Raw genomic sequence first — 26,886 nt, forward strand, 5'->3', positions numbered from 1 at the left:
AGCACCCTGTCGATCCCTTGAAATATGCACCCTGGCCTGGTCTTGCAAAATTTCATTTTCGGAGGGATGGAATTTATGTGACCTTTTCAATGTTATTGCTTATCATGTATGATAAAGGAGCTGCCATTTATCCTGCTCATCTTAAAGGAATAACTAGGAAAGACACTATTTACCCAATAATCAAAGGTTAATCCTCTGGCCAGTGTGGTGTTTCTATATCTTTCAGCACAGGAGCTTCTGCACAAATAATCCTGCTGGCCATTTTGAAAGCATCATTTGGTACGAACTCCCCATATTGGGCTTTAAGACACGTCACACATTCTCATATGAGTTGATACCTTTCTTCATCAGGAACAGGCTTCCCTTTCTTCACACACTCCCTTGTTTCTGGTGATAGAGGAAACCTGACGCTTTTTAGGTCAACAGAACTGGGTTGAGTCTGGGCAGTCGATATAGCAATTTTCTTGGCCTGTGGTCCTTTTTTAAGTGATCTAATCCTCTTTAATTTTGGAACCCTGGGTGTTTGCCCCTGTACTGAATCTGGTGGTGATTCCTCAGTGCTACTCTTCACTGACAATGTCCTAGTGGATGAGCAAGTTTCAGGGGAATTTCTCATCTGAAATAGAGAAATCCAACAACAAAAACTGATGGACACGTGTCATTGCAACATACTTTTTCATCGTGCTGGACTGAAATGAAATGTGTCATAATTTGCTGAAGAAAGCAAGGTCTCCTTAATAAACTGGGTGCCTTCTGAAAAGCCAAACTCTAGGAGAAAAGTATGTACCCTAACTCAGAATTTGGCCATAAAATATTCTGCAGGCGGTCAGTACTAAAAGATGTAACTTTTATAATAGAATGATCCTACTTCTTATTTATTAAACTCATAGAGCCCAGTACCCAGTCGTACACTATATGATAAGAAACAGGGAAATGGAGCAACCAACTTGAGTTACTGACTGAACAGGCAAGGGCCAATTTGAAGAAAACACAACATGATGCCTCAGCAAACGTTTTTACTATAACGTTAGAAAAGAGTAAATTCCTACAAGAGCGAAAAAATAATAATTACAACACAGACAAACTACCTAAAGGCCGCTGCAAAACGAAATTAAAGAACGCGATGGAAATGAAGCCAGTTACCAAATGCTGAGGATAACTCACGTCGGTTGTTGGAGACAACGAACTATGTAACTGAATTTACATACAGCATGGTACAAAGGAGCGTAGTTACCGTATTTACCCCTATACAATACGCGCCCATATATAATAAGCACCCTGATTTTGTATCAAATTTTTCAAAAGAAAGAGTTTTCACAGCAAAAATCACGTTAATTCTTCCTACAATATTTATTGAGATAACAATACTTACGTTACAAAAACTTCGAAATTACTATGTACCGGTAACTAACTAATTACAAAAAGGTTAAAAACGATAACAAACAGCCTTGCAAAAAAGAGCTTCTACGCGAAAAAAACCTTCGAAATCGGACTCCGGGTCTGACTAAAAAAGTTGTTCGTAATCAAGTTCGCTATTATTTATATTGTCCTCGGTCAAATTGTAGTTTCATCAGAGTTTCATCCATGTTAGCAATCAGGTGCACAGGGTAATTGTGTTCTTTGCGGCAATTGATGATGAAGTAATGAAACTGTACGATCTTCTTCTCGTAATCATCGGAAAGTCGTTGTGCCTAAGTGGTTTTCTCAGTGACGCAGACAACTGTTTTAATGCACTTAATCTTTTTTTCCAGACAAAAATCACATGGTCGCAAGGCAGGCTCAATAACAATATGGCCTTTTCCCCTGCAAGCATCACAGACAGTTCCTAATTCAATGCAGTTTGTACAATAACGGGAACAGTTTCTTGGTAGCTAATGCTATCAGTTCTGCTGTGTTCCAAATGGTCAAGGCAGACATTGATTTCTGGTATTTCATTCTTTATCATATCCAAAGTTATCTGGTTCACCTTGCTTTATATAGTTGTAATCCAAGTTAAGGGTACTTCCAATTATTTTTTCCTGCCTAGTGTCATAGAGCAAACCCGGTTTCAGTTGCATACCATCTTTTGCGAGTGCAACAGGGATTATCTTAACTGTACTATCTTCACAGAGTGTTAGCATATCACCATCAGGTCCACTTGACAACTGCAAGAAAGATTGTAGAAGTGGAGTATATATTCCATTCTCTGTCGAATATCCGTTGTACATTTTGTCACGTGTTGTTTTCCCAGGTAGAAGCCAGTTCCATTTTGTCCAGTCAAAACTAGAAACTGCACTAGACCGACCTTCTCCATCATGGCCAGGCTCCTTCAATAAGTTAACAACCTTTCTTCCGCCATGATACTCGAGGCTTTCAAGAAACTGGAGGACTTCATTGTCCCACTGAAACTGAAGACTGTGGTTTTCTTCCCTTCTAACAAGCCAATCAACATAACTGACAGCGTTTTTCAGTAGAATATAAAACATACTTTCCTTAGGAAGTATACTAGAATTAAGGAATGACTAGTTTCTAAGCAACTGGTTCAAAATACGCAACGTGTACTCGCTTGAATCCACTTTTAATTTCATTTGCTAAATAATGTTTGTTAATTCCAAACTCATCTTTGTCATCACTATCAGTCTCATGAAATGACGATGACTAACTATCATCATCAACAGTCTCAGGTGTAGTATCAACATCAATTTCAGACATTTCTTGGTCCCTGTTACAAGGACTCAACTCGGGCTCATCACAAAGGATATCATAATATTCTCTGTAATTTAAAAGAAAAAACATGACCCTTATTGTAAATACTTTTTAATAATTCAAACAACTTCTTAATACATTATATTCAACCAATGATAAAACTTTGAGCTGTAATAGTCAAGCTCTATTTCTTACATATTATCAAGATTTGTTGCTGATGCTGAGTTATCCAAGTCGAAGCCTTCGTTGTTGTCCAATGAATCACATTCAGAATGAGTAGACTGTTTCTTGGTCCCTGTTACAAGGACTCAACTCGGGCTCATCACAAAGGTTATCATAATATTCTCTGTAATTTAAAAGAAAAAACATGACCCTCATTGTAAATACTTTTTAATAATTCAAACAACTTCTTAATACATTATATTCAACCAATGATAAAACTTTGAGCTGTAATAGTCAAGCTCTATTTCTTACACATTATCAAGATTTGTAGCTGATGCTGAGTTATCCAAGTCCAAGCCTTCGTTGTTGTCCAATGGATCACATTCAGAATGAGTAGACTGTTTCTGTTTATCTTTGGCCTGTTTTTTGAAGCTGGCAATAATGGAAATCTGCATGGCATCACTCTTTGATTGTTTCCTTCTATTTTCATAATTTTCAGAACAGACTTTCCAGTGTGCTATGAATTAATGGAGAGAGCATTTTAAAGGTGTCACCTGGGAGGACTGTAAAAAGCACAGGAAACTATGAAAAAATCTAAGGAATGGACCAGCCATATTGAAGGCATGAAGAGAGTGAGAATCAGAACATTTCTTGTTACTGAAAAATGAGAAAATAATCAAACTATGACGAGTTGAACTAACACCAAATTCTCCCATATGACATATAAGAGAATATTTTTATTTTGCAAGGGAAAATAACTATTCAGATCTTGGGAGGGACAGGGTTTAAAAGAAATATTTTTCCTGCTTTAACTGACTTACTTCCTTCAAAGAAGTTGACGGCACGTGGTTTGTTCAACATGATTCCTTTCTTGCATATACACTGAATCCATCGTTCACTTAATGCCAGGACCCCAAACTTATCATGCATTACTACAAGAAAAGTAAAGATAGATATTATAACAAAATACAGTTCAAGCCATGCACCAATTATATTATGCAACGTCTCTCACGATGATAGATATAGCTTGTGCTCACACAATACCATGACTAGTTTTTATCAAATCAATTGGTGCTAACTGAAAATGATGTAAAAGGCTTTGATTTCTCATTAATATCGTCTATATTGTGATGCGCGAGTCTTTTACTATAATTCTTTTCATGACCATGTTTACTTTTGAGACTCCTTTGGGTTAGGCCAAAAAATGAACAAGCACACTTGAGAAATTAATCTATTGTTGACATTGTTCAAATGCAATGGCTCAAAAATCTAAATTCTCAAATGCCAGCCATGAGGGTGATGCTGGTGATGGTACAGATACTTTATGGAATCCCAATGCATAATACCACTAAATGTTTCTACAATTATCCTTTAAATCTTCCTTCCAATCTTTTTTGTTTTCAGTTAGCATTTTGGTAATTTTACATTGTCATACATGAACTAACCTGATTTGAACTTATTCCACTTTGTATTTGCCATTCTTTCCTTTCAAATCCAATACCCTCTGCAGGGTTTTCCCTACAATTTTTCCTGTGGGGAGTCCCTTGGGCTCCTTCAACCTAAGGTTTAGGGTCCAGAAGAAAAAAGTGGGGTCCCATGGTTAGGATAGTTTTACATTCCAGGAGAACAATCTAATCTTTTGGCAGATACTGTACGGTAATATGAAGTCAACCAAGAATAAATAAACACATCTTTTATTCAATCAGTTTCCGTTATGTTTTCTCATTAAAAAAGGAACAAGGTGCTAAGGTATTTCTCACTGATTCATAAACTCGGTAAGAAAGATATAAGCTACAATAGAAAATTCTGCTAACTCAAAAAACTTGTATGCTATTAAAAATAAGTTGAAATTTGGTGTAGTAGCCTCTTTAGCCTTACCAGCAGCATCTCTTGCCAAAACAGGGTGCAAGGTTCAGGAAACAATTCAGTAACTTCAAAATTTTTTACTTTTGCCTAGTTTTCATGGCGCTAAATGCTCTTGCTGCAGTTAGAAAATCAACATCTTCAAAGTGAGGTCCAACTAGTCTTACCATCATCATTCTATTCAGCCGTTCAGGATTAAGTCTGTTTCTCAGCTTGGTTTTAATTGAAGTTTGGACAGAAAAACCTCGTTCTCAAGGAGCACTTGCTACTGGGATTACAAGATTGATCAAAGCTAGTTGAACAAAATCAGGGTGAACATGTTTATACTCGTGAATGAGAGTGCTTGTGAACTGTTCAAAGTTCATAGCTCTGTAACTGCGTAGTAAGTGCTTGAACTGAAGAAATTGGTTTTTACACCTATCAGAGTCAAGAACAGTTTAAAAGTGATGACAGAGTTTGTTGAGTTGTTGGATGCCATGTTTCCTAACTCCCTTACATCATCAGGCAGTCATCTAGGGTTGAAGATGACGTCAAAACACTCCAGAAGCTCTAAGTCATCTTCTGGAAACCTGTCGTGTAAGTTGTTGATAAGCTGGTTCAGGTATCCCCTTCGTACTGAGTTGAACCTGGTTCTGAGGTTGTTATTGTCAGCAATTTCCACTCCCTTGTACCAATTCTTCCCTGTGCCTGAAACATCACCTAGGTCTGCCAACACTCTGTTTACTGTGGGAGATCCATCAATCATCCCTTGAATTGTCTCAACAGTTTAGATGACACTGTGTTTTATGACAGACAAGTTGGCAATATCCATCTGAAACAGAAGACTAAGTGTTCCAATAATGGATAGAACATCAATCAACACAGCTGTGATTAGAAGGAACTGTGCCGAAGCTGCGAACTGCCAAATTCCAACAGCTGTAGCATTAGAACTCTTTTCATTCTCCAACGACATAACTAGTGAGTCAAAGCACTCAAATATCATCTTAACACATACCTTTACAGACAGCCATCTAACTGATGAAGGTTCCACCACCCGTTTAACTTTTTCATGCATGAGCAGTTGAATTTCCCTCAGTTTATCATATCGCACATCTGAACTAGAATAGAATTTATACCATAGGCGGCCCAAGCTCACGTCTCGAGAAAAAGCCAACGATGAATTCATGAACGCGTCACGCGTTGTGTGACTCGGTGTTAAGTTACGGGAGGAACCGTTGAAAATTTGAACACGTTATAAGGCATAGTATGGAGAACGAAATATGGTCGATTTATAACGATAAATATTTCGAAATCTGAATATTTTACACGTAGAATCAATAAAAACTTACTCATGCCATGTGTATCCGTCGAAGTTTCTAGCGATTTCTGCTGTTTTAAGCTTGCTTTACCATCACTGTTATCCATGTCAAAAGACGATGTCAAGGCTGCACACTCCGATTTCGACCTTGGTCCACACGGAGGTGATTTGCGCCCCGAAAATCCTCCCGATCGGCATTTTTCTCAGCCACACTTTACGATCTAAGATCGCTGCACCCTGGGACATGTCTCAATACCAAAACTTCACGCGCATTTCGCTGGAAACGAGTGTTTTCTACCTGAATTTCCAAGTTTGCTTCTTTCTGGTTATGCTTTGAACACGAAGACTGGACACGGCCGCGAAAGAGACTTGGGTACGAGGTCAATTTTCTCTCTACCGCGAGTGGTACGGTCGATTAATGTACAATACTTACCTCATCTCCACAGAGGCAACTCAATTGTCCTAATCAACCAATCAGACAGCGAGTCGAAAGTAAAACAGATAAACAACGTACAAAATTTGAATATTCTGTGGGGTTTTCTGTGAGCATCTAAGCTTCGATTATTTTCGCGAAAATGCTATCGAAGAGGAAGAGATGCGGTGAAATTAACGGCGAAGCGAATCAGAAAGTTAAGAGTGGCAAAGTTTCAAGATGAAAATCCTAATATTTCATTTTGGGAACTTTACTGATAAAATCACGGGTGAAAAGCTTATATTAATAGAGAACAAATTTCCTAGTGCGAACCTAGGATAAATATTTAGGTATCATAACTTTTCGCAAGTTTGACGTCGGAATCCGATACGAATATTATTTTTTCCTACACGTAGATTTCTTGTGAAATTCATGGAGAGGTGAAATATTTCGCCACCTGAAATTGACTGTAATTAAAGCGAACGTTGTATGTGAAGTCTTACATACCGCAATGTAAATACCATTGTCCACATGATGTCCTAACGTCGATTGCATCTACCCTTCCATGCATGGCCTATCAAACATCAATGTTTTGCCAGTTGATGTCACTAGTCTTCTGGGTAAGTATTGTACATTAATCGACCGTACCACTCGCGGTAGAGAGAAAATTGACCTCGTACCCAAGTCTCTTTCGCGGCCGTGTCCAGTCTTCGTGTTCAAAGCATAACCAGAAAGAAGCAAACTTGGAAATTCAGGTAGAAAACACTCGTTTCCAGCGAAATGCGCGTGAAGTTTTGGTATTGAGACATGTCCCAGGGTGCAGCGATCTTAGATCGTAAAGTGTGGCTGAGAAAAATGCCGATCGGGAGGATTTTCGGGGCGCAAATCACCTCCGTGTGGACCAAGGTCGAAATCGGAGTGTGCAGCCTTGACTTCGTCTTTTGACATGGATAACAGTGATGGTAAAGCAAGCTTAAAACAGCAGAAATCGCTAGAAACTACGACGGATACACAGGGCATGAGTAAGTTTTTATTGATTCTACGTGTAAAATATTCAGATTTCGAAATATTTATCGTTATAAATCGACCATATTTCGTTCCCCATACTATGCCTTATAACGTGTTCAAATTTTCAACGGTTCCTCCCGTAACTTAACACCGAGTCACACAACGCGTGACGCGTTCATGAATTCATCGTTGGCTTTTTCTCGAGACGTGAGCTTGGGCCGCCTGTGTTTATACATGCTGTTTATCTGCCCTTTATACCGTTCAAGATAATCAATGTCCTTACTTGCCTGAGAGGCAGCAAGATTAAGCCTGTGTGCAACACAGTGAACTTGAATAAGGATGTTGTTTAACTGCTTCAACTTTACCCCAAGTCCATTATGACGTCCGGTCATGACAGCTCCCCATCTGTTCCAAGTCCTACAATCGTACTGTAGTTATCCCCCTGCACTAGGCGTTTGTCTTTCAGAAACTCACAGAGGGCATCTTTAATGCAAGAAGCAGTGCAGTTAGTTATTCCCTTGTTTCTCACAAATAAAGTGTTAACAGAGCCAGTTTCTGAGTTGACTTATCTAGCATAAATAGCTAATTTCTTTTCAATGGAAATGTCACATGTTTTATCAAGCATCAGTCTAATAAAAGGTGTGCGAGAATCATTTAGTTCTTCTATCAAGTTATCTTCAACACATTTGGCCAAAACAGATTCCATCTCCGAAACAATTTCAGTATTCTTGTAAAAAACAAAAGCATCACTACATCCATGAGCAGCCTGAAGTTCCATTATTGGAATAAAGTTATCAGCAGCAATGTTGTTCTTCGTCATAACGGAAAGCACTATATAACATCGTCCTAAACCAGATGAGCCCACGACATATCAGCGGCATCTTGTGTGAGTATCCGCAGTTTACCATGTGACTTCCGCTTTTTCTTGTTGACGCGTACTCACAGTGTACTCGAGTGTTAGGAAGTTCGCGTAGTGCGTCTGAGCCAGTTTCTGCCAGATTTGAATAGAAAAACAGGTCCTTTGTTGGACTGTAATGATACTTTGATGGCGCTGTTAACGAAATGTTTGGCCGGTTCGTAAGTTGTCAACCTGGTTTCGGTCGATCTGATTGATTGGCAACACCTCTTTGAAAATCCTACACACCATCGACCTAAGCCTCATAGCTGCCAAGTGAGCAGAAGAACAATGACATCAAAATACTCGAGAAAGATAAGTATTAATTTTAATTGCATTTGTGTTCAACTTATATGTACAGAAATTTCTGAAGAGGTACTTAATCAGAAGTTTATCTCATGATAAGCGTTCAAACTTGTATTAAATAAATTGATGTACATATTTCACAATTTTAAGATGATTGTGTGATGACAATACACCGACGGTCAACATTCGAATATTCAGCTTGAGCTTCCTCCTAAATGTTAAGTATTTCAATTTGAACTTGTAGAATATAACCTATGAATTAAATGTGGGTCTATAAGTATCATCCATGAAATTCTTACAGGCAATTTTCATCATGATATTAAAGCACCTCAAACTCAAGAACAAGGAAAAATAAGTTACGCAGAAAACTGAGTTAAGCAGAAAACTGACGGAGAAATTCATAGTTTTCATAATTTTGAATTCATTCATAATTTTGAATTACAAATCATTCAGACCATAGCCACATATGGACTTTTAGATTGTCACTGCTTTTCTTTTGGTGATTGCATGATATGGTACCCTTCTTGACGTTCTTGGGAAAGGAACCATATCATGCAAGTCCAGGCAGTTGATGTAGTGTTTGCGCATTTTCTCTTGGTCATATGACTGCGCTGTGGGGTCTAGGCCATGGCATAAGTCTGTAGCAAATGCCAGTGCAAACAAGCCACAGTCATTTGAATTTGTTTGCTTTTGCACTCTTTCATTAGAAAAAGTGACTGTAGAACCAGTATACAATAGCATGCGACATGAATGATCAATGGCAACCGCGCTTACATTTTGATATAAGCTGTCATACACCTTGACAGTTCCAGGACTAGTAGCTATTGTGCTCAGGCAAACCCAGTGTGAGCCAGTGTTTATGATCTGTACAAACTCACTAATGGCTGGAGTGACTAATGCACCCACAATAACAGGGTCCCTTAGACCATCTACAAGAGGGAATTTTTGTTTTAGGAGGATCTGACCAGCAGGTATCTCAGAATCACACAGCCATGTTGTCTTGTTTAAAATGTGATCCTTTGAATCTTCATACAGTGTCAGGGTTGAGGTTGGGTCCTCAGGGTCCTGAAGATGCAACCATGACTTTGGATCAGGAGAGCTGTCAGCAATAACTAAGACAGGAATTTGCTGGTTGTATTCTTTTGTAATGCCAGATGATAGGTTAGTAGAAGTTGTATCTTGCATTGGGTCATCACATATACCTGTGTTGATGGAGATAGTTGTGCTTTTGAGTGAGTAAGTGGCATTTTCTTTGATGAAGGGATGAGTATCTTGTTCAGCAGAGGTCTCCTTATTAATGGCTATTGCTTTCAGGGTGTCACTCTTTTTCCCAGGGTCCTGTGGATGCAACCATGACTTTGGATCAGGACAGTTATCATCAGTTAATGAGACAGGAATTAGCTGGTCACATTCTTTTGCAGTAGATAATATGGTAGTGGAAGTTGTCTTTTGCATTTTTGGTTCATCACATGTACCTGAGGTGATGGGGATAGTTGTATTTTGTGGTAAGGGTGTGATATTTTCGTTAAAGAAGGGTTGGGTATCTTGTTCAGATGTGGACGTCATCTTCAGGGTGTCATCCTTTTCTTCTTTTTCTCTTTTAATGAAAACCTCTTTTGGATTATTGGCAAGATTATGACAGATATTGAAACTTTTTTTCTGAGACTGTGGCAGATTGGCTGGTTTCTTTGGCTGGCAAGGTAACTGAATAGGATGACTGTTTTTTCTTTTAAGTCTCAATCGGAGCGGCAAATGAGCATACTTTTTTTTTTGGCATTGAGGACCTGTTTCAAGTGGTGCCTTTTTCGGTTTTGCCATGATGTTTTTCTTTGGCTGAGTAACCTCCATGAGGATACCATTTTCTGATGGCACAAGGGGACGGAAGTTCCCCAGTGCCTTCTGAAGGTCTTGCTTGAGTGATTCTAGGGCTCCACCATCAGCACAAAGGTAGGTGAGATCTCGAATTTCTTTCAACAACTCTCTGCAACATCTTCCTTCATTCTGCACGCTTACTGACTGTTTGGAGCTCTTCCCAGCAACCTCTGCTTTTTTTTTTAATCTTCATGTGCTACAGGACTCTTTGTACTTAATGTACATTTACTGCTATATTCCGTTGATCCTTTTTCTTTGTCTTTTTGGGTTGAATCCAGCATTATGGTACAGTCAGTGGAGGAACATCCCTCGGAAGATAAAGGTGGAACTACATTCGGATCAATCTGGAAATAGGGGCTTGAACTGTAGTAAGGAGACATTGCTTCCCATCCCCATTCTGGAAAATGTTTGTAGATAGCCACAAAATGCTTGCATGGCCAGTGATGTCTTTGCCAGTCAGGACAAGTGCAGGAAGGCATGTTGCTGCAATCACCAAAGTGCACATGGTATGAAATCTTATCGTCACTTTGGCTTTTAACAAGGAACTGGCCATCTCCTTCTTGAGAGATGTCTTCTTTCGTTATTGATTGTGCATGTGTAAGGCGTTGACAGCAGTGGGTAATAAACTGTCTTGGTCGATTGTGTAACCACCATGGAAGATGTGAATTGTACTGGCGATAAGCACTTGAGTTACGCATGTTATTTTCAGCATACCTAGGGAAGGAAATTATAATCCAGGTGATGTTATCAACAGCAGGTATGACTTGGTATTTTATTACTGACTAGTTCATACCACACAAGGAATGTGGCACTCATCTGATAAAATAGCCAAATGGGAAGTTATGTTGATTTTATATTACGTCATACATGCATATGTATTGGAAGAAATGATACAATCTTCATTATTTAAGTATCATGTTTTAGTTGCAAGAACATTAGAGAGATTTCTATTTAAATGGTAGTAAGCTTCAATAAGTTTTATTATTTGAACTCAATGGTATTGGGATCAGGAAGACAAATTACAAATAAAACAATATTCTAAATTATGAGTTGCAGTTGTTTGCAGTGCTATTGTTGTTGTTGCTTTTGTTATGCTTTGGTCACCTTGTGTGACCCAGAGTAAGCATGACACCTTTATACATCCTTCTCACTTGTAGAACAAAAACTTTTATATATCTACATTCTCTGAAAACACCTTAGGCCTGAAATCATAGTCATGTGATATCAATATATAACACACTGAGATCTAAGGTCAAAATGAGCTTTTGATTCCTTACCTTCTGTACTCATTTGGCAGAAATTGTGTCACTAAAACTGTGATGACACCACTTAAGGTCTTGTCTCTATTGTCTGCAAGAAATTGGTGCTTATATGTCCTATTCTTTCTTTCCACACCATTGGTAGTGTTCACTTTCACATTGAAGCGGTCCTTCCTGTATGCCCAAACCCAGCGCTGCCAATAGAAACAAAGTGTCCAAGTAAACTTCATGAATATAAACTGCATGTAATCTGATTTTCATCTTGTGGATCTCCTTGTAAGAGCATCTTGGACCCATCTCAGACTCGTGCTGAATGATTAATGGCCCAAAATGACATCATCCAAGGGGATGGCCTTTTTGATGTTTAAAGTCAGAGCGACAAGGATTTTAAATGAACATAATAAGATGTGTGTAATTTTTAAGTCAAAAATCTTGAATTGTTGCTGGATAATTCATAAGGGATAATTCTACAATTATTATAATGTATGCAAGGGATACACTTGCCTGTCTTTCGGGAAGCCATGTTGTGTTCATCCACCTTTGGAGTCTTGTATTGGTCCTCCACAGTTCACTGTCTTGAAGATCTCTAAGTGCTAAATTGAAGTCCCCTTCTGTGGAAGTTCTTGCAAGGTTTCGTAAACTGTTCAGGAGGTTGTCTTTCTTGTCTTTGTTAATGCCATTCTTTGAGTTGTTGATCCACCGTACCCATGCTTGTTCTCGATGGAAATCACAAATATACACAAGACAGCCTGGAACAGTTATAAAACTGAGTTGTAAAATCTCTCTGATAAGAGAATACATGCTGCCAACCACTTCAGCTAACACAAGGCCTATTGTATGCTAAAAATTAAACTACCAACAAAGGGTGCCTAGCATGACCTGTGAGCCATAGAGTGAAAAAATAATACTATTACTACTACTACTACTAAAAATAATACTTATAATGCTAATAATAATAATAATAATAATACTAGTAATTTATTACTATCATTATTGTTGTAATAGTAACATTGATTTTTTCCAGGAATCAAAAATACACATTGACCCTTTTGCTTCCAAGATCTCAATGTTAATTATCCTTACCATCATCTACACATTTTTTATTTTTTAATTGATTCTAAAAGATTTCCAAAACTTTCTAGGACCAGAAGCCTTTTTCCAGGACTTTCCAGTTGTGCAAATGCCAAAATAAAATTCTGGGACTTTCCAGGTTTTCCAGGACAAGTATGAACACTGTTGATATTTTCATGAAATTGAAGTAATGATTTTGGAATGTCTGGAGAATTACTGGTAATTGACAATAATTTATTGTCATTATTTTCAGGTTAGTCCTGTAAGAAATAATTTTTTTCTTTTTTTGGGGGGGGGGAGGGGGGGAAGAACTTATTCCTAATAAGTATTGCCTCTCTATATTTCCCACTTGAAATAAAGAAAATGGTTATAAAATGGTTATTATCATATTTACCAGTATATGTTTACATGCTTACTTGGAAACAGCCTTTCAATGGCATTGATCTCAGCCTCACTGAAGTCCACCATAAAGAAATCAGGGTTCCATGTTGGGTTCCAGTCCTTAATGAGCTGTAGAGCTTCATTAATGGCATCTGCATTTTCCAGCAGAACCACAAAAGAAGTAACAACACAGTAATCTACATTGGTTTTCACACACAGAAAGAATGTGGGGAGGGCATAGCGTGAAGTTTTGTATGTTGCATCCAGTAGGCAAATTTCACCACCATACTTAAAAAGCAGCTCTCTTTGCCACTTCGTCTGGTGAACAAGGAGGAGGTTGTTGGATGGATCACCTATACTTATTTTAATTACATCAGTGCTGTCTTCTTTCTTCAGTGACTGTGGTTGTTGATAGGACTCACTATCACTTGTAAGGCAGTAAGGCCTTAAAAAGAAATTATCATCTGGGCTTTCTTCTTTCCACTTCTTGACTTTTAGGTCAAGGTTTTCTTGATCAATTTGTGAATGTCTGCACACCACTGTGGCACGATACATGTGGCTCCTGACATCCATGGTTGTTGGGAAGAACCGTCTGTTGGTTAGATCTGGAGGCTGTTGGCCTGTGAAAAGTTCCTTCTTTACATAATGATGCAGGTGCCGTTGCATTTCAGAAACACAATTAACACCACTTCCAACAAGCTCATGAATTTTTTTAACCAGTGTCTCATCAATAGGCTGAAGTAGCCCAGCAGTCTGATTACACAACAAGAAAGAAAGAATAATTGCTTTATTATTTATTCTTTTAAAAAATTACACAACCTCATCCCCAGGTTTTCTTGGTCAACGGTTCAATAACCTGGAGCCAGCTGCTTTTGATGTCATTGGTTCAATATGAGAACATTTTTTCCAAATTTGGTCAACAGCAGCTGGTTATGATGAAATATGTGAGTGGTTTTAACCTTTCAGAAACAGGGAAATATTTTGAATTCATAGTAATGCAAATTATACCAACATTACTATCGGCAGTCCTCTGGTAGGGCTTTTCAGTAATAGTTACAGAATGTTATAATTACAGATTACTGAACACTGTATTTTTTAAGAAAATCCATTTAAAAAGTCCATGACAGCATTCCATTAAAACAATGCCAGTGAAAATCCCTCTCCGATAAAATTGTGATATTATAGTCTTGACACTGAGTTTGAGGAATGAGTGCCAGTGTAGCTAAAAGAAGCTCCACATGTAGTACATTTTATTCGTCTTTTGTTGTGATGTATGATCTTTATTCATTCTTTATATATATTCGACATGACAGTGGAAGCAGCACAGTCTACAGTAGACTGATGATCTGTGTGAAGTTAAGTCACCTTAAATTCCCCACCAAACTTCAGTTTCCTTATTCCAAAAACAAATTTAATTGATGGCCAAGTACTTACCCTCCCCATGGGGTGAAATAAGTGATCCGTAGGTTTAGGAAGTAATATGTAAATGCGCTCCTCTGTAGCTATTGTTTGCTTCTTTTCTGACTCTAGGGATGTTCTCAGAAATTTTGACATTGTCTCCCTTCTACTCTTTGTGTTCTCTGAAATCTAACGATACAATGTTTTAATTAAAATAATATTTGAAAAATTGGTTTCTAAAATATTCACTCTGTTTCCATTACAGGTAAATTTGTTCAATTCTGAACAACGAAATGTCCAGGTTGTCTTATCATATGTCCACTTCACCTACATGTAACACAAGGCCCATTAGGATTAAGCACCCTTTATTAGGCTAGTGATCATTCATGTTAATGGTAGTGCCCCCTGAACCCTTATTCAATAATTAAAATAAACTGACCTTATTTTCAGGATACTTGATTATTTTCCTTAGGTGGATCTTTGCTGGACACTCACATTTCTTCGTATCCTGTACTATAAAGCGCTGTTTGGTGTTGTTATAGCAGTGATCAGCATTCTCCTTCTGAAACCAAATAGATTTATTGGATTTTTAGATAGAGCAGTCATATGGGAATAGTCAAGTTATCAATAAACTTAGAAGTAATGAAAAGTATCCTTTAAAATAGTACTTGATTCCTACCTTGTAAACTGCAGTCACAGTGGTCCTTTTTTGCGACTTTGCTTATTTTAGCAAATAAAATGTGATATGTCCTTTTACTCGCAAGTAGTAAAAAAGAAAACATTATTGCCTGCTATTAGCCCTGAGGGAGAGGTGAGTGCCCACCAACTTGCTTAGAAAAATCAGTTGGGACTTACCACCTTGTTAGCTTAAGAGCAAATAGGTGAAGGTAAATCAATAACTATGTAATGCCCTAAATATGATGTCCTCTTTGGGAGTCCTTAAGTAATAATATCATCTTGTTTACATTCTTATTTAGTTAATTATTATGCATGCTTACATCTTTTTGTAGTCTCTTTTGAGCCTCCTTCCTTTTGAGTGCCTTATTTCTGTCTGGCCCATTTTGGCATTCTAAAACTTTGACCCCCACAATTTGGAATGGGATGCCATCAAAACTTAGTCTGCATCCTGTCATCTCCTGTGAGTCAGCCCATTGTATACGGTGGTTCTTAGCATTTTTATCTGCATTTTCTTTTATGTGAGAAGAGGAACCAAGCTAAGTTAGCAATATGATAAATGTACACAAACACATACGTACATATGTACACATGGTGCTTAAAATGGAGGGCCTGAAAATCTAGCCTGCCCCACCCAGATGTAGCCCAAGGACTGGTGTAATGGATGGGGATGCTGGCAGCTGTGTGTCAATAGCACTGAGTAGGGTTTTGACACTTTAAGCTTGATCTTAATTAATTAAGCATTTCTTGCCAACTCTTGCTGCAGGCTCACAGTAAATTGACACTTGAAGCTAAGTTGAATTTTAATTACATGTTAATTTTGAAAGTCTAACTGACCAGGGTAAACCGAAGAATAATGATGTGTACATGTATTCTTAAGATATCAATAATTATTGGAAAAAAGTTAAATCCCTTTTTTTATTTTGATTTATCTATATTTCATGTTAATAACACGATCTCACACGCCCCTGGCTTTAAATACCTATAGTGTCTAAATAAAGTTATACTTCACTTTACTTTACTGTCAGTATGGTTTATTTTGTAAATCTTTACATGTGAGCTTACTTACCCAGCCTACTGCAGTTTGAAAATCCTCCTGTTCGTTTAAATACAGTGAAGCGTGTCGTCGTAGCTATCTCGTACTGTTTTATGAGTTCGTCAGCGCTGCTTTCATCGTTAACATACCCGGAATAAGGGTCAAACTGTACGGTCCATCTTGAAGCCCAAAGTGTACTGTTATCAGCCATGTTTGTTCTTCTACCAAACATTTAGATTTCCCGCCAATATTTACCCGCGAGCCGCAAAACATAAATGCACGAGTGTTAAATATTAACTGGACCACCCCTTGGCAAATATATTTATTAGTAGCAAATAAGATGTTGAACGAAAACCAAGAGATCATGGTCAAATAAAACGTAAAGATAATTTATTACAAACAGAAAAGAACTGTATGTTTGTTCCAATCGAAAGATTTTACAGTGCAAAGTTATGCAAATGATCTTTGACCTGAATCTGCTTTTGGTCGATGATAGCGAGGTCAGAGGATAACATCGACTGAAACTATTAGGCCGGTCATATTTAAGTGTCGATCCTCCTTTTAACACCTTTTTAACAGGCCAGATTTTTTCTTAAATATGTGATCTAGACAGAAATTGGTTTGTACAAGTTATGGGAAGAATACTTTCGCAATAAAATATTGAAGAATACGATGCTTTATCGTCAGTCACACAGGTCACGGTCTCTTAATTCGCCGGAAACGAGCAGAAAAATAGAAGACTCTCGCTACGATTCCGCTGACGTGTCATGGGCTCATCTGGTTTGGGACGATGATATGTATTGCCCTTGGGGTGTTGTCAATTAATCACATCGACCGAAACCAGGTCGACAACTTACGAACCAGCCAAACATTTCGTTAACAGCGCCATCGATCAAAATGTCATTACACTCCAACAAAAGACCCGCTTTTCCGTTCAAATCTGCCAGAAACTGGCTCAAACGCACTTCCTATTCCATGAGTACACTGTAAAATACGCTTTAACAAGAATAAGCGGAAGTCACATTGTAAACTGCGGATACTCATACAAGATGCCGCTGATATGTCGTGGGCTCATCTGGTTTAGGACGATGTTATATAGTGCTTTCCCGTCATAACATATACCGTTCTAAGCTGGACAATGTGTCTTCTCGTGATTTCCTGTGTTTCATTCTCGACGTTCTTTGCATTTGCAACTGTAACTTGAAAGGAGGAGGAGGAGGAGAAGCAGAAGCAGAAGCAGAAGAGGATGAAGAAGAAGAAGAAGAAGAAGAAGAAGAAGAAGCAGCAGCTTTATCCGTCTGTTATAGTATACATATGCATTACACTGATACTGATGGTAATATAGATAGAAAACTATGTACAAATAAAAAAATTAGAAGTAAATAAATATGAAATACCATCAAGATAGTTCGTTAAAAAGAGTGCACCCTTAGTAATAGAAAGATCGTTTTGCGATCTCTGTTCTCACAGCAGGCGGATGTAAAAGGTTGTTCTGTCTAGTGGCGCAGGCGTAAATTGTATTATTACGTTTAAAATATTATTTAAAATGTTGGGGACATTGACCTTGCAGGTATTCTTAACGAGTTTAAAACAGTTTTACGACGGCGCTCCTCCAGCGTGGGCCTGTTCAGAACGTCCATTGCCGGGTTACTGCGCACAGTTCTTGCAACTATTCTGGCAGCCCGGTTTTGGATGACTTCAAGGCCATGTTTGTGACCTTCCCCACAGCAGCCCCACACATTTACACAGTACTCTAAAATTGGCCTAATTAGACTACAATAAAGTATATTTGCACTCTCTCTAGTGAGGCTTCTACGAAGCCTGCCGAGCATTCCTACGCGTTTTCCCGCCTTCGAAATAAGCTGCTTTATTTGTTCGTTCCAGCTAAGGCGGTCATCAGAAACTAGATCGAGATAAGTGAAGTGGACCGAGAATAGAACCTTGAGACACTCCAACAGAGATGGCTTCCGGAGTAGAAGTCACCCCTTGAAACTCAACAACCTGGGTGCGGTTCGATAAGTAGTCCGTAAACCAACCATGCTTGTAGCGGACGGAGGGATCTAGAGACTTTCCATCGTTGCTCCGAACGCGATATTTAGATAAGACTTTATAATGAAACCAAGTAAGCCACTCGTATCGATCAAAGCTCTTTAATTTCTTGATTTACTTGATTACGTAAAAACTGAAAGGACAATTACAACGAAAAGCCTATTACTATAATTCGCATAGAACATCGATTGTACAATAACAACGCAAAAGGGGGCGTATCACGGTACTAGAAATTCACAAAATAACACTAATCACGAGCAATAATATAAGAGAAATACTATAACTAAATAGATTAATACAGATTACAACTACAAATCATACCTCTTTCTCCAATCTTAACTCTTTTCTTTCGGTTTCTTTCGAGTAATCAACGCTACTATATTCACAAGTGTTATCTCGTCGCTCGATTAAGAAAACTGATCTGCTGAGCTATTTGCATCTCATAACCCAACGGAAGTTACACAATCATGGTCAACTATTACACATTAATCATTACAATGCTCTTTATCCACAATCCCCAAATTGGAAAGCTTGTCCAGAGGTACCGCATGATCCTCAGTGTCGAAAGCTTTAATTTTTTTTTTCGTTCTAGCCAAATAATTTATACACTGAGATAAAAACTGAAAGAGCGATTTATTAGGTTCTTCTTATGTTGAAGTCTACAGTGCTAGCAAATGCTAGCCCTCTTTTATAACTACAGGGCCATGTAGTTTCTAAGTTTTAAAATAACTGCAGCAACTGTATGTCACGTTTGGAAAATCACGTAATGTTGCGTGACGCTGCGACCGATGTTTTTAATTTACAGTATGCTCTGCTTGAGAAATATGGCTTGGCCGCAATCGAGGGATTTTTTTTTCTTGGAACACTGATTTTCTCGGTCATTGTTCTCGTGAATGACAAATCCATTCATCTGTTTTTGCACAACACCTAAAGGAAGAAAGTCGCGGATTTTGCTCGGTAATTTCTAACAACTCCACTAGACCTAGAAAAGGAAAACAAACTAACAAAAAAAACGTCTCATCAGTCAAACCAGCGACATTAGCTCTCGCACTGAATCATGTCGAAGTACCTTGAAGTGATGGCACAACCAACCTTCGAACAGTTTTTGGCTATAACAAGAAAGAGTAAAATGATTTTATAAAAGTTGTTCTAAAATTAATGAAGGCTGTTCATCACATATGAAGGCGGTTCATCACGTGACGCTGTATTAGAACAAGTATATCTTGTTTGCTATTGTATCACACTGCTGTTTTAGATAAGGTATTTATACCACTTAAATTTAAGAAAGAATGAGTAGAACATTGACCACATTTTCTGTAAAGTTTACGAGCCATCCTAACCTAATTTGCTAACTACTTTCCAGGCATCATCTGTAAAAAACTTCTTCAGTTTTTTTAAATTTGAAAATTCTTAGCGAAAACCGCGTCTCCCAAAAATATTTCTTACCTTGCCTAAAAAATGTTCAAAAGAAATTTTCAAAATTTTCACAACTTTGCCTATTCCTGCTCATAGGTCCAGCCAAGCCCTCATGGTCATTAGCCCCCGCATTAGCTGCTAACAATGGCTTATAAATATAGGCGTTAAGTGTTAACTTGAAAATTCCCTGAAGAAGTTTACGACAGTTAGACGAAACGCGTCGGAGAATGAAGAAGTTTTACAACTACTGTTTGCTCTACTCAATAGTTTTGTTTTAAATTGAAATTTTTTTTAAAATTGTTTAAAAAATTATTAAAAAATTATCGAAAAAAAAATTAATAAACGCATGAGCCGGAGCTATTCCTGTCAGCGGTGAAATACAGGAATGGCTCCAGTCTCTTGTCGTCCGCTTGAATTGACTAAATGAGTTTAGTCAGCGGTGCTAGTCAGGGGATGACTATGTCATCGCCAGAACATCGCTGAACGACCTCACTGAACAAGAAAGGCTACATTCCCTTCGCTATGTAAGTAACCATTTCTTGTTTGACACGTTGGTGCTTTCACTCGCATTGAAATTTCATTGTTCCGCTTCGAGACACACGGTTAAACAATACTCACGAGCAACGAGTTAAGATATAATTTATTAACTTTTACTATTTTTTATCCTCCAATTACAGGTCAGAGCCATTCCTGTATCTAGTCGCTAGTCTGCAATTCCGAATCCGCCATCTCGCATTGTGTCCCACAGGGCTTCACAATCGTGCATTAGTTCCTAAGCCTCTGCGAGGAGTCCATAGCAAGAGCAAGTTTGAGAGCGATAAAAACAAAAGGCGGCGCTGCAATAGCCGATTCAAAGGAGTGAGTGTGGCAGGTTTGGGAGTTGAAAGATGGACTAAGAAAACGGAACAAAGATCCAAATTCTAATTTTATTCTCAAAAGAATTTTTCGCAGATCTATTCAGGTTTAAATTAAGTCAGAAGTAAACTACCATCCTAAACCATGTGCATCCGAGAGGACCCGTTCTCCTTGCCGTTTTGCGTCCCTTTTCCATTTTCAGCCAAACAGAGCGTCTCGGACGCGCATTTGCGCGTGAGGGAAAACCCTGCCTGTAAATTGGTACGCAAATGTTTAAACAATTCCTCATCATCTTTCCTGTGTGTTGTCACTGGCCGACCAGGCTTGCGAGGTTGGGGCGTTCCATTCACTTGTACCGTTGGCACTGCATTCCGAGTTGAACTGTTACTCATGCAAGCCTCTCCAGTTGCATATGTAACTGGCATTAGCACCTCATGGACATCAGCTGTTTTAACTTCAAACACCTTCACTGAAATGAACAAGGATCAACTGGACCATAAGAAGAGCTTATTCAGGCTTTTTACCCTGGTGAGTGCCTATTGAAGGATAAATGTTATAACAAGTAAGTGAGGCCAGGTTCACCCCAAAAATAAATAAATAAATAGACTGAGTTATGTCAGTTAATTTTTTGTTGTGAAAATTGTTTGCAATCGACTTATTTAACTTTTTTTAAATATTGTCACCATTGAGTGGGACAGGCTGTTCATGTTAACACATGCACGGATTGGTCATGCATGCAAACATGGAACACTGATGAGAAAGTTGCTTACCAACAAGTTCTCTTTGAAGTCCAAGTATCTTTGTAAAGCTATTATCCCATTGTTATTGGCTGCCGATAGAAAAGATCCTGCCTTTAGGCCACTCGGGCAATATTGGTGTAAAGTCTTTCGCTGAAGCCTGAAGCTTGAACTTTGTAATGTTCAAAGCGGTGCATTTGTCCTTGATTCCGTAACCTTTCTCGATTTAGCCCAAGTGCAAAGCTCCATCTCCCCGTGGGCTTTTCCTGCCCATTGTGATATATTGCTCCAGTAACTGGTACAACTGTGATAGTTTCTCGAACTATGTCAGTTTCCGCCATCCTGAATTATGCCACATGGTTGAAACAAACATTCCAAAGATTCCTTGTACAGCTCGTAACAATAATCATCTCGAAAATAATCTCGTCTGACACTCAAGAAAGAAAAAAAAAATTATATTTTAGGGACTCGGAAAACACATTATTGAAAGTAGATCGGTGTTCTGTTGTTTCCAACAATCTACTCAAGAGTTCCCTTGTTCCCTGAAAATAATTTGAAAATATCCCAGTTCCCTCAAAATAAATGTTCTAGTTCCCTTGTTCCCTAAAACCCCTGGGAGGGGCTCACTAATTCCAAGACTTACAAGGTGCGAGGTCATATCTCGTTTGCACGCCAACAGTGGAAAAATAGCGGATCCAACTCTACTCTCAGAACACGAATATTCCTCCGTTGAAAACGAACAATTCATGATTACAGATTTAAGTTTACCATTATCCAGTAAAGCAAACACTCTTTCCTCGGGAGGCTTAAGTGACAAATTAAATCAATCCTATATGCAGGTGAAAACATACTGATCTCATCACGGTATTATGTAAACAACAGTTTTTTACGCAGACATCAGTAATTAAACACAATTTTACATCTTTTTTCTCGTAATTTTACTAATTGCACTGTTCAGCAAAGATGGACAAAGTAACGTCGAAAAAATTCAAAGAGGTTCGATGTAGCGTGACACAAAAAAACATTTCGCGGGCAAGTTGGGCCAACTTTATATCATCAGTTGAAATCTGATTTTTGGGGAATTAAACGCATCTACTTTATCAAGATTAAAATCTAATAGCCACTACAACAAGTCAAAGAGATTAAACCTGATCGCCTTCTTGAAGGCCTTACTGAGGATGTGAGCTCAATGCTGATAGAAGTTGATGGAAAAAAATCGTAAGTACTAAAAGAAGGAACGACCTAAAACCACCTAAAACCACCTACAACCAACTAAAACCACGAACAATCACCTCAAAAATTTCAACAACCACCTACAAACACCTCCAAAATTTCAACAACCACCAACGACCACCTCAAAAATTTCAACAACCACCTACAACCACCTCAAAAACATTTATAGCCACTCGCAAACAATCTAAAACCATCTAAAACAAGGCATAAATGTCTAAAATAAGGCGAGACGACAACATGTTACGTGCATGAGATACGAGAATCGAACAAAACCTCTACCTCTACCTCCCCCTGAAGTCTTACTCTCCCTGGTCCCTTGTCTAATCGACCATCTCACGAAATGAAATGCGAGGGCTTGCTAATTATATTTTATATTCCCTCAGTAGTAAAAGACCTAAAGAACTTTAAAAAATGAACTATCAAGGTACAAATAATAATAAAGTAAAATAGCAAACTCGTAGTCAAAAGACTGACTTGACCTGGCTTTTTCTACCCTATCAGCAGACGTTTTGGCTCACGTTTCATTTAGGGTTTTTCTCCATTTTTAATCTCAGTACCGGAAATATGATAGGAGCAAAACGAACTCGAAGGGGCGAACTCGATAGGGGGCGAAAGCGGTGGATACCACTCTTACAACTGCAAGCTGTATGAATGCTAGCACGATGGCGTTCGTGCCAAAGGAAGATCCCGAAGATACGCACAGTTCGCTTAAAATATTTTTAATGACCATTCTTATTAATACTTGAGAAACCTTAAATTCCTCTTAGAATTTTGTTTTTGTGCTGTCAGGTGTCAAAGAACTAATACAGATTTTCTCCAAATTTTCTGCTTGTTTTAATAATTTCTGAAAATACTGGAGCCTGCGATCCATATGAAACATCAACAACATTAATCACTGGTGGTGATGATTTGTAAATAACTTCTTACTGAAAATGCTTAAAGTGCACAGCGAGTTACTTCCCTACATGCAACCCCTTGGCCTCTAGCATTGCCCTACCTCCTTTAGGTAGAAATGTAAGGGTGCGTGCGGGGACCGTTATAGCAGAAAAGGCGAATTTCTGGTCGTATTCAGAGAGGCTTTTGGTTAGAAAATGCAGGTAAAGATACCGGTATATTTGACCATCTTTCCTGACTTATCAGTGCGTTCCCGCACTCCAACACTTTTGACAACAACCTTGTCCGCCTGATGAAAAGCCACCCTGCATTGCTCACAGCGTTGGACACTTTTGGGGCATAGCTTTCCATCATCTCTGCTGACAAGCTCGTATTGATTTCCCGATATCCTGTCAGGATCAAGGAAGTTCATCGCACCAGTAGCTGCAGTTGTTCTTTTCTCTACCTATGAAGTTAAATTGTACGTAATGAATAACAAACCTAAACCTCAGTCTGCGTATTTATCTGTGTCTGTAGGAGAAAAAAGTTACCTTAGTAGAAATCCCAGGGAAGATCTAATAATAATGCTTATTTTTTTGGCTAGTAGATCCCAGGACTGTGAATTGCTTGCCATATGATATGAGCTAAACACTGGCATTCTTCACCTGTGTGACACACTTGACCCTACCAAGGTTTATGTTGGTCTTTCAGTACGTACCATTAACCCAGTACATTTAGTGCCAACATTTATAGATATAAACAAATGCAGGCAAAGTTCCTCTCACCTGCCACTTTGTCTTGTCATCACTCTTTGAGAGTCGAATAGGGATGACTGCTTGAGGTTTGTCATCGCCAACTTCAACTCTGTCGGTGAAGATTTCGGGTTCGGAGTTGAAGATCAATGAGTGAATGAGGATGAGTTGCTAGTATCCAAGCCAAAACGATCTCTATAGCTTTCAAGAGTTATTGAAAAAGAGTTTCTTACTGATTATTTTTTTCCCTTCAATTTTTTTTCTAATTAGCAATATATTGATTTAAGATATTTCCATGTCGGTAACAAGTGTTTTAAGAACAGCTTTTAGATTCTTTTACGATGTTGTAACATATTTAGTGCTTTCTGCGAGAATAGAATTGTATCAGCGATGGCAGTGCCCAGTAAAGCAATGAACTTGTTGTATATGAAGCAGTGGCTAAACAACCTACTATTAGATAAAACTCGTAAGTACCTGACTTGACTGTCCCTCTGTGTAAAAACATCATTCTCTGAATTTGTGGACTTTTCTAGCTAAATCAAGAAAAGTAAGAGTCAACGTTAATAAAATGAACATTTAAATTGTAAACTCGTGCACTGAAGTAGCCCCACCTCACAAACCCCGTAAAATGTTAATTTAGTGATCCCGGCATTTTTTGCTGACATATCAACAACTGGCTAAAAAGTGTTGCGGTCCACATACCCTGTAATATTTAAATAAAGATATACACACCTTCAGAGCTTTACTTGGAAAATGTCCAACAAAGTCTAAAGGAAAAAGATCATAAGGTTAAAAAGAATTGTTAAATTTATTAAACTTAAGCAAACGTGTCAGTGTTTCCTGCCACTACCCCTCTGAAACTTTCCTACATCCCCTTCTCAATCGCCAGAATTATGTGAAAGTCAGAATTATTTGTTTGTTTTTTTTTCTATCAAAATAGAAGCCCAGTTTTTCCAATTAAGCATTCCTCGTTTTTTCTCCTTCACATATCCTTAGCTGAATATCCAAGAAGCGGAAGTAACATTTTCCATAATCTCTTACCAGCCTCATCTTCATCAGAAGAAGGTAGCGATATAGATACAATTGCTGAAAATCAAAACACATGTCCAGTAAAATTAGTAGAGGGCAATCAGAATAATTCAGCTGGGTTGACAACATCGAGTGCGGGTACTGATAAGGTGTTTGGCAAAAGTAAAATCAGTTTATGGATATTTCAGTAAGCAATAGTATAGTTGATCAGCAGGGATTTGCTAAAGCAAAGGCATAGAAAAAACCAGGAAAGATTTATTACTCGACGTTTCGGGGTCATCGTGACTCCATTATCAAGAGACTAGTTTAAAAACATGCAAATAAGGAAAGGTACAAGAATAGCATAAATTAGAATGAACGGCTTAAACAAACACCTTGGCGCGGATGGAATCCGTTTGCACGTTCAGTGTTGGCTTACGCATGCGAATATGCAACATTTCATTAACAAGGCAATCAAATTTGCCGTTACATTTCGCGATGACGTTGAATTGCTCGATCAAGCGTTCAGGCATTTCACTATTGTGCTGGAGGTGGTAGTGTTTGTAGATAGAAGATGATTTCCTTGTGTGCCCTTCTACGCGATCGTGTAAGTGACCACGAGTATAGCCCACATACCCTGCATCACACAGGTTACATTTAAATTCATAAACGATACATTGTTGGTTAACAATAGGGGGCTTAATTTCGCGTTGCTTAAGCTGTTGATCGAGCTTAGGGCTAACAAACACTGGTTGGACGGTCACGCTTAACTTCGAGCTTAGACTGTTCAGTTGTTGTTTAACATGATTAGCTGACGATTGGTCCTTGAAGGGTAACACTAATCTCACAATCTCCGATGGTACGTCTGGTGATGGACAGGGCTCTGCAGATGAAATCCTTCTCTCAACGAACCGCTTGATTGTAGTTTCAACCAGTGGCTTTGGGTATTTCAAGTTATGAAAAACCCTTCTAAGGCGGTCACATTCCTCGGAGAAGAAAGACCAGTTAGAAGATAATCGGTAAGCGCGATCCACCATGGTGTTAACTAGGCTGCGCTTGTACTTAATGTCAACATGACTCTGGAAATGCAGAAGGAGACCTGTGTTGGTTCTTTTGATGTAGACCTTGCTCTCAATCTTTGGTGCACGGTTAAGCAGTTCAGTTCCTAGAAAGGGAAGGGATCCTTCCCGTTCGACTTCCATGGTAAACTGGAGGGAGGGATGGGTAGAGTTAAGGGTGTCTAGAAACTGGCCAGCGGTCACCCTATCAGGCATTACAACGTCATCGCGAAATGTAACGGCAAATTTGATTGCCTTGTTAATGAAATGTTGCATATTCGCATGCGTAAGCCAACACTGAACGTGCAAACGGATTCCATCCGCGCCAAGGTGTTTGTTTAAGCCGTTCATTCTAATTTATGCTATTCTTGTACCTTTCCTTATTTGCATGTTTTTAAACTAGTCTCTTGATAATGGAGTCACGATGACCCCGAAACGTCGAGTAATAAATCTTTCCTGGTTTTTTCAATAGTATAGTTCCAAAAAAAGGGTCAACGGTCAACGAACAACGCAACCTTCTGCCCCACTCTCTAGGGGTAAAGTGGGGTCGTACCATTAAGGTGCGGGATTTCAGAAAATCACCTA

General features: G+C 38.6%; 3 protein-coding genes across 5 annotated transcripts; all 3 read right to left on the reverse strand.

The window, feature by feature from the left end:
• Positions 1-3,078: 3,078 nt before the first annotated feature.
• On the reverse strand, positions 3,079-6,435 carry LOC149050247 (uncharacterized). 2 transcript variants are annotated; one of them, XM_089195746.1, is made up of 5 exons: positions 5,705-6,435; positions 4,878-5,521; positions 4,293-4,406; positions 3,669-3,779; positions 3,079-3,364 (listed from the first exon to the last, which is right to left on the reverse strand). In XM_089195746.1, the coding sequence occupies exons 3-5, from the start codon at positions 4,324-4,326 to the stop codon at positions 3,156-3,158; spliced, it is 354 nt and encodes a 117-aa protein (XP_089051872.1). In that variant the 5' UTR covers positions 4,327-4,406; positions 4,878-5,521; positions 5,705-6,435; the 3' UTR covers positions 3,079-3,155. The 2 variants fall into 2 exon arrangements, with proteins under 2 accessions (XP_089051872.1, XP_089051871.1); XM_089195745.1 differs by having other exon boundaries at positions 4,878-6,435.
• A 2,263-nt stretch (positions 6,436-8,698) lies between these two features.
• Positions 8,699-10,476, reverse strand: LOC149050248 (uncharacterized). The gene has a single exon (XM_089192332.1). The coding sequence runs from the start codon at positions 10,474-10,476 to the stop codon at positions 9,103-9,105; it is 1,374 nt and encodes a 457-aa protein (XP_089048458.1). The 3' UTR covers positions 8,699-9,102.
• A 201-nt stretch (positions 10,477-10,677) lies between these two features.
• LOC149050249 (uncharacterized) lies at positions 10,678-17,422 on the reverse strand. 2 transcript variants are annotated; one of them, XM_089195250.1, is made up of 8 exons: positions 16,354-17,422; positions 15,608-15,798; positions 15,049-15,171; positions 14,646-14,798; positions 13,247-13,964; positions 12,264-12,508; positions 11,778-11,953; positions 10,678-11,214 (listed from the first exon to the last, which is right to left on the reverse strand). In XM_089195250.1, exons 1-8 carry the CDS (start codon positions 16,550-16,552, stop codon positions 10,683-10,685), a joined length of 2,337 nt encoding a protein of 778 aa, XP_089051376.1. In that variant the 5' UTR covers positions 16,553-17,422; the 3' UTR covers positions 10,678-10,682. The 2 variants fall into 2 exon arrangements, with proteins under 2 accessions (XP_089051376.1, XP_089051377.1); XM_089195251.1 differs by lacking the exons at positions 15,608-15,798; positions 16,354-17,422 and adding an exon at positions 15,289-15,330.
• Between the last annotated feature and the right edge of the window lie 9,464 nt (positions 17,423-26,886).

Source organism: Pocillopora damicornis, chromosome 2 (assembly GCF_964200805.1).
Source record: "Pocillopora damicornis chromosome 2, jaPocDami1.2, whole genome shotgun sequence".
NCBI lineage: Eukaryota > Metazoa > Cnidaria > Anthozoa > Scleractinia > Pocilloporidae > Pocillopora > Pocillopora damicornis.

Bases quoted from the DNA above. Each gene is read 5' to 3' on its own strand.
- LOC149050248 (XM_089192332.1), bottom strand. From the start codon at position 10,476: ATGGAGGTTACTCAGCCAAAGAAAAACATCATGGCAAAACCGAAAAAG.
- LOC149050247 (XM_089195746.1), bottom strand. From the start codon at position 4,326: ATGGCAAATACAAAGTGGAATAAGTTCAAATCAG. The intron at 3,780-4,292 runs GTTAGTTCATGT...CTTTTCTTGTAG, and splicing joins GTGGAATAAGTTCAAATCAG to TAATGCATGATAAGTTTGGG. The intron at 3,365-3,668 runs GTAAGTCAGTTA...ATTAATTCATAG, and splicing joins CGTCAACTTCTTTGAAGGAA to CACACTGGAAAGTCTGTTCT.
- LOC149050249 (XM_089195250.1), bottom strand. From the start codon at position 16,552: ATGTTTGGTAGAAGAACAAACATGGCTGATAACAGTACACTTTGGGCT. The intron at 15,799-16,353 runs GTAAGTAAGCTC...CTCACATAAAAG, and splicing joins TTCAAACTGCAGTAGGCTGG to AAAATGCAGATAAAAATGCT. The intron at 11,954-12,263 runs GCAAGTGTATCC...TTCTATTGGCAG, and splicing joins CATGGCTTCCCGAAAGACAG to CGCTGGGTTTGGGCATACAG.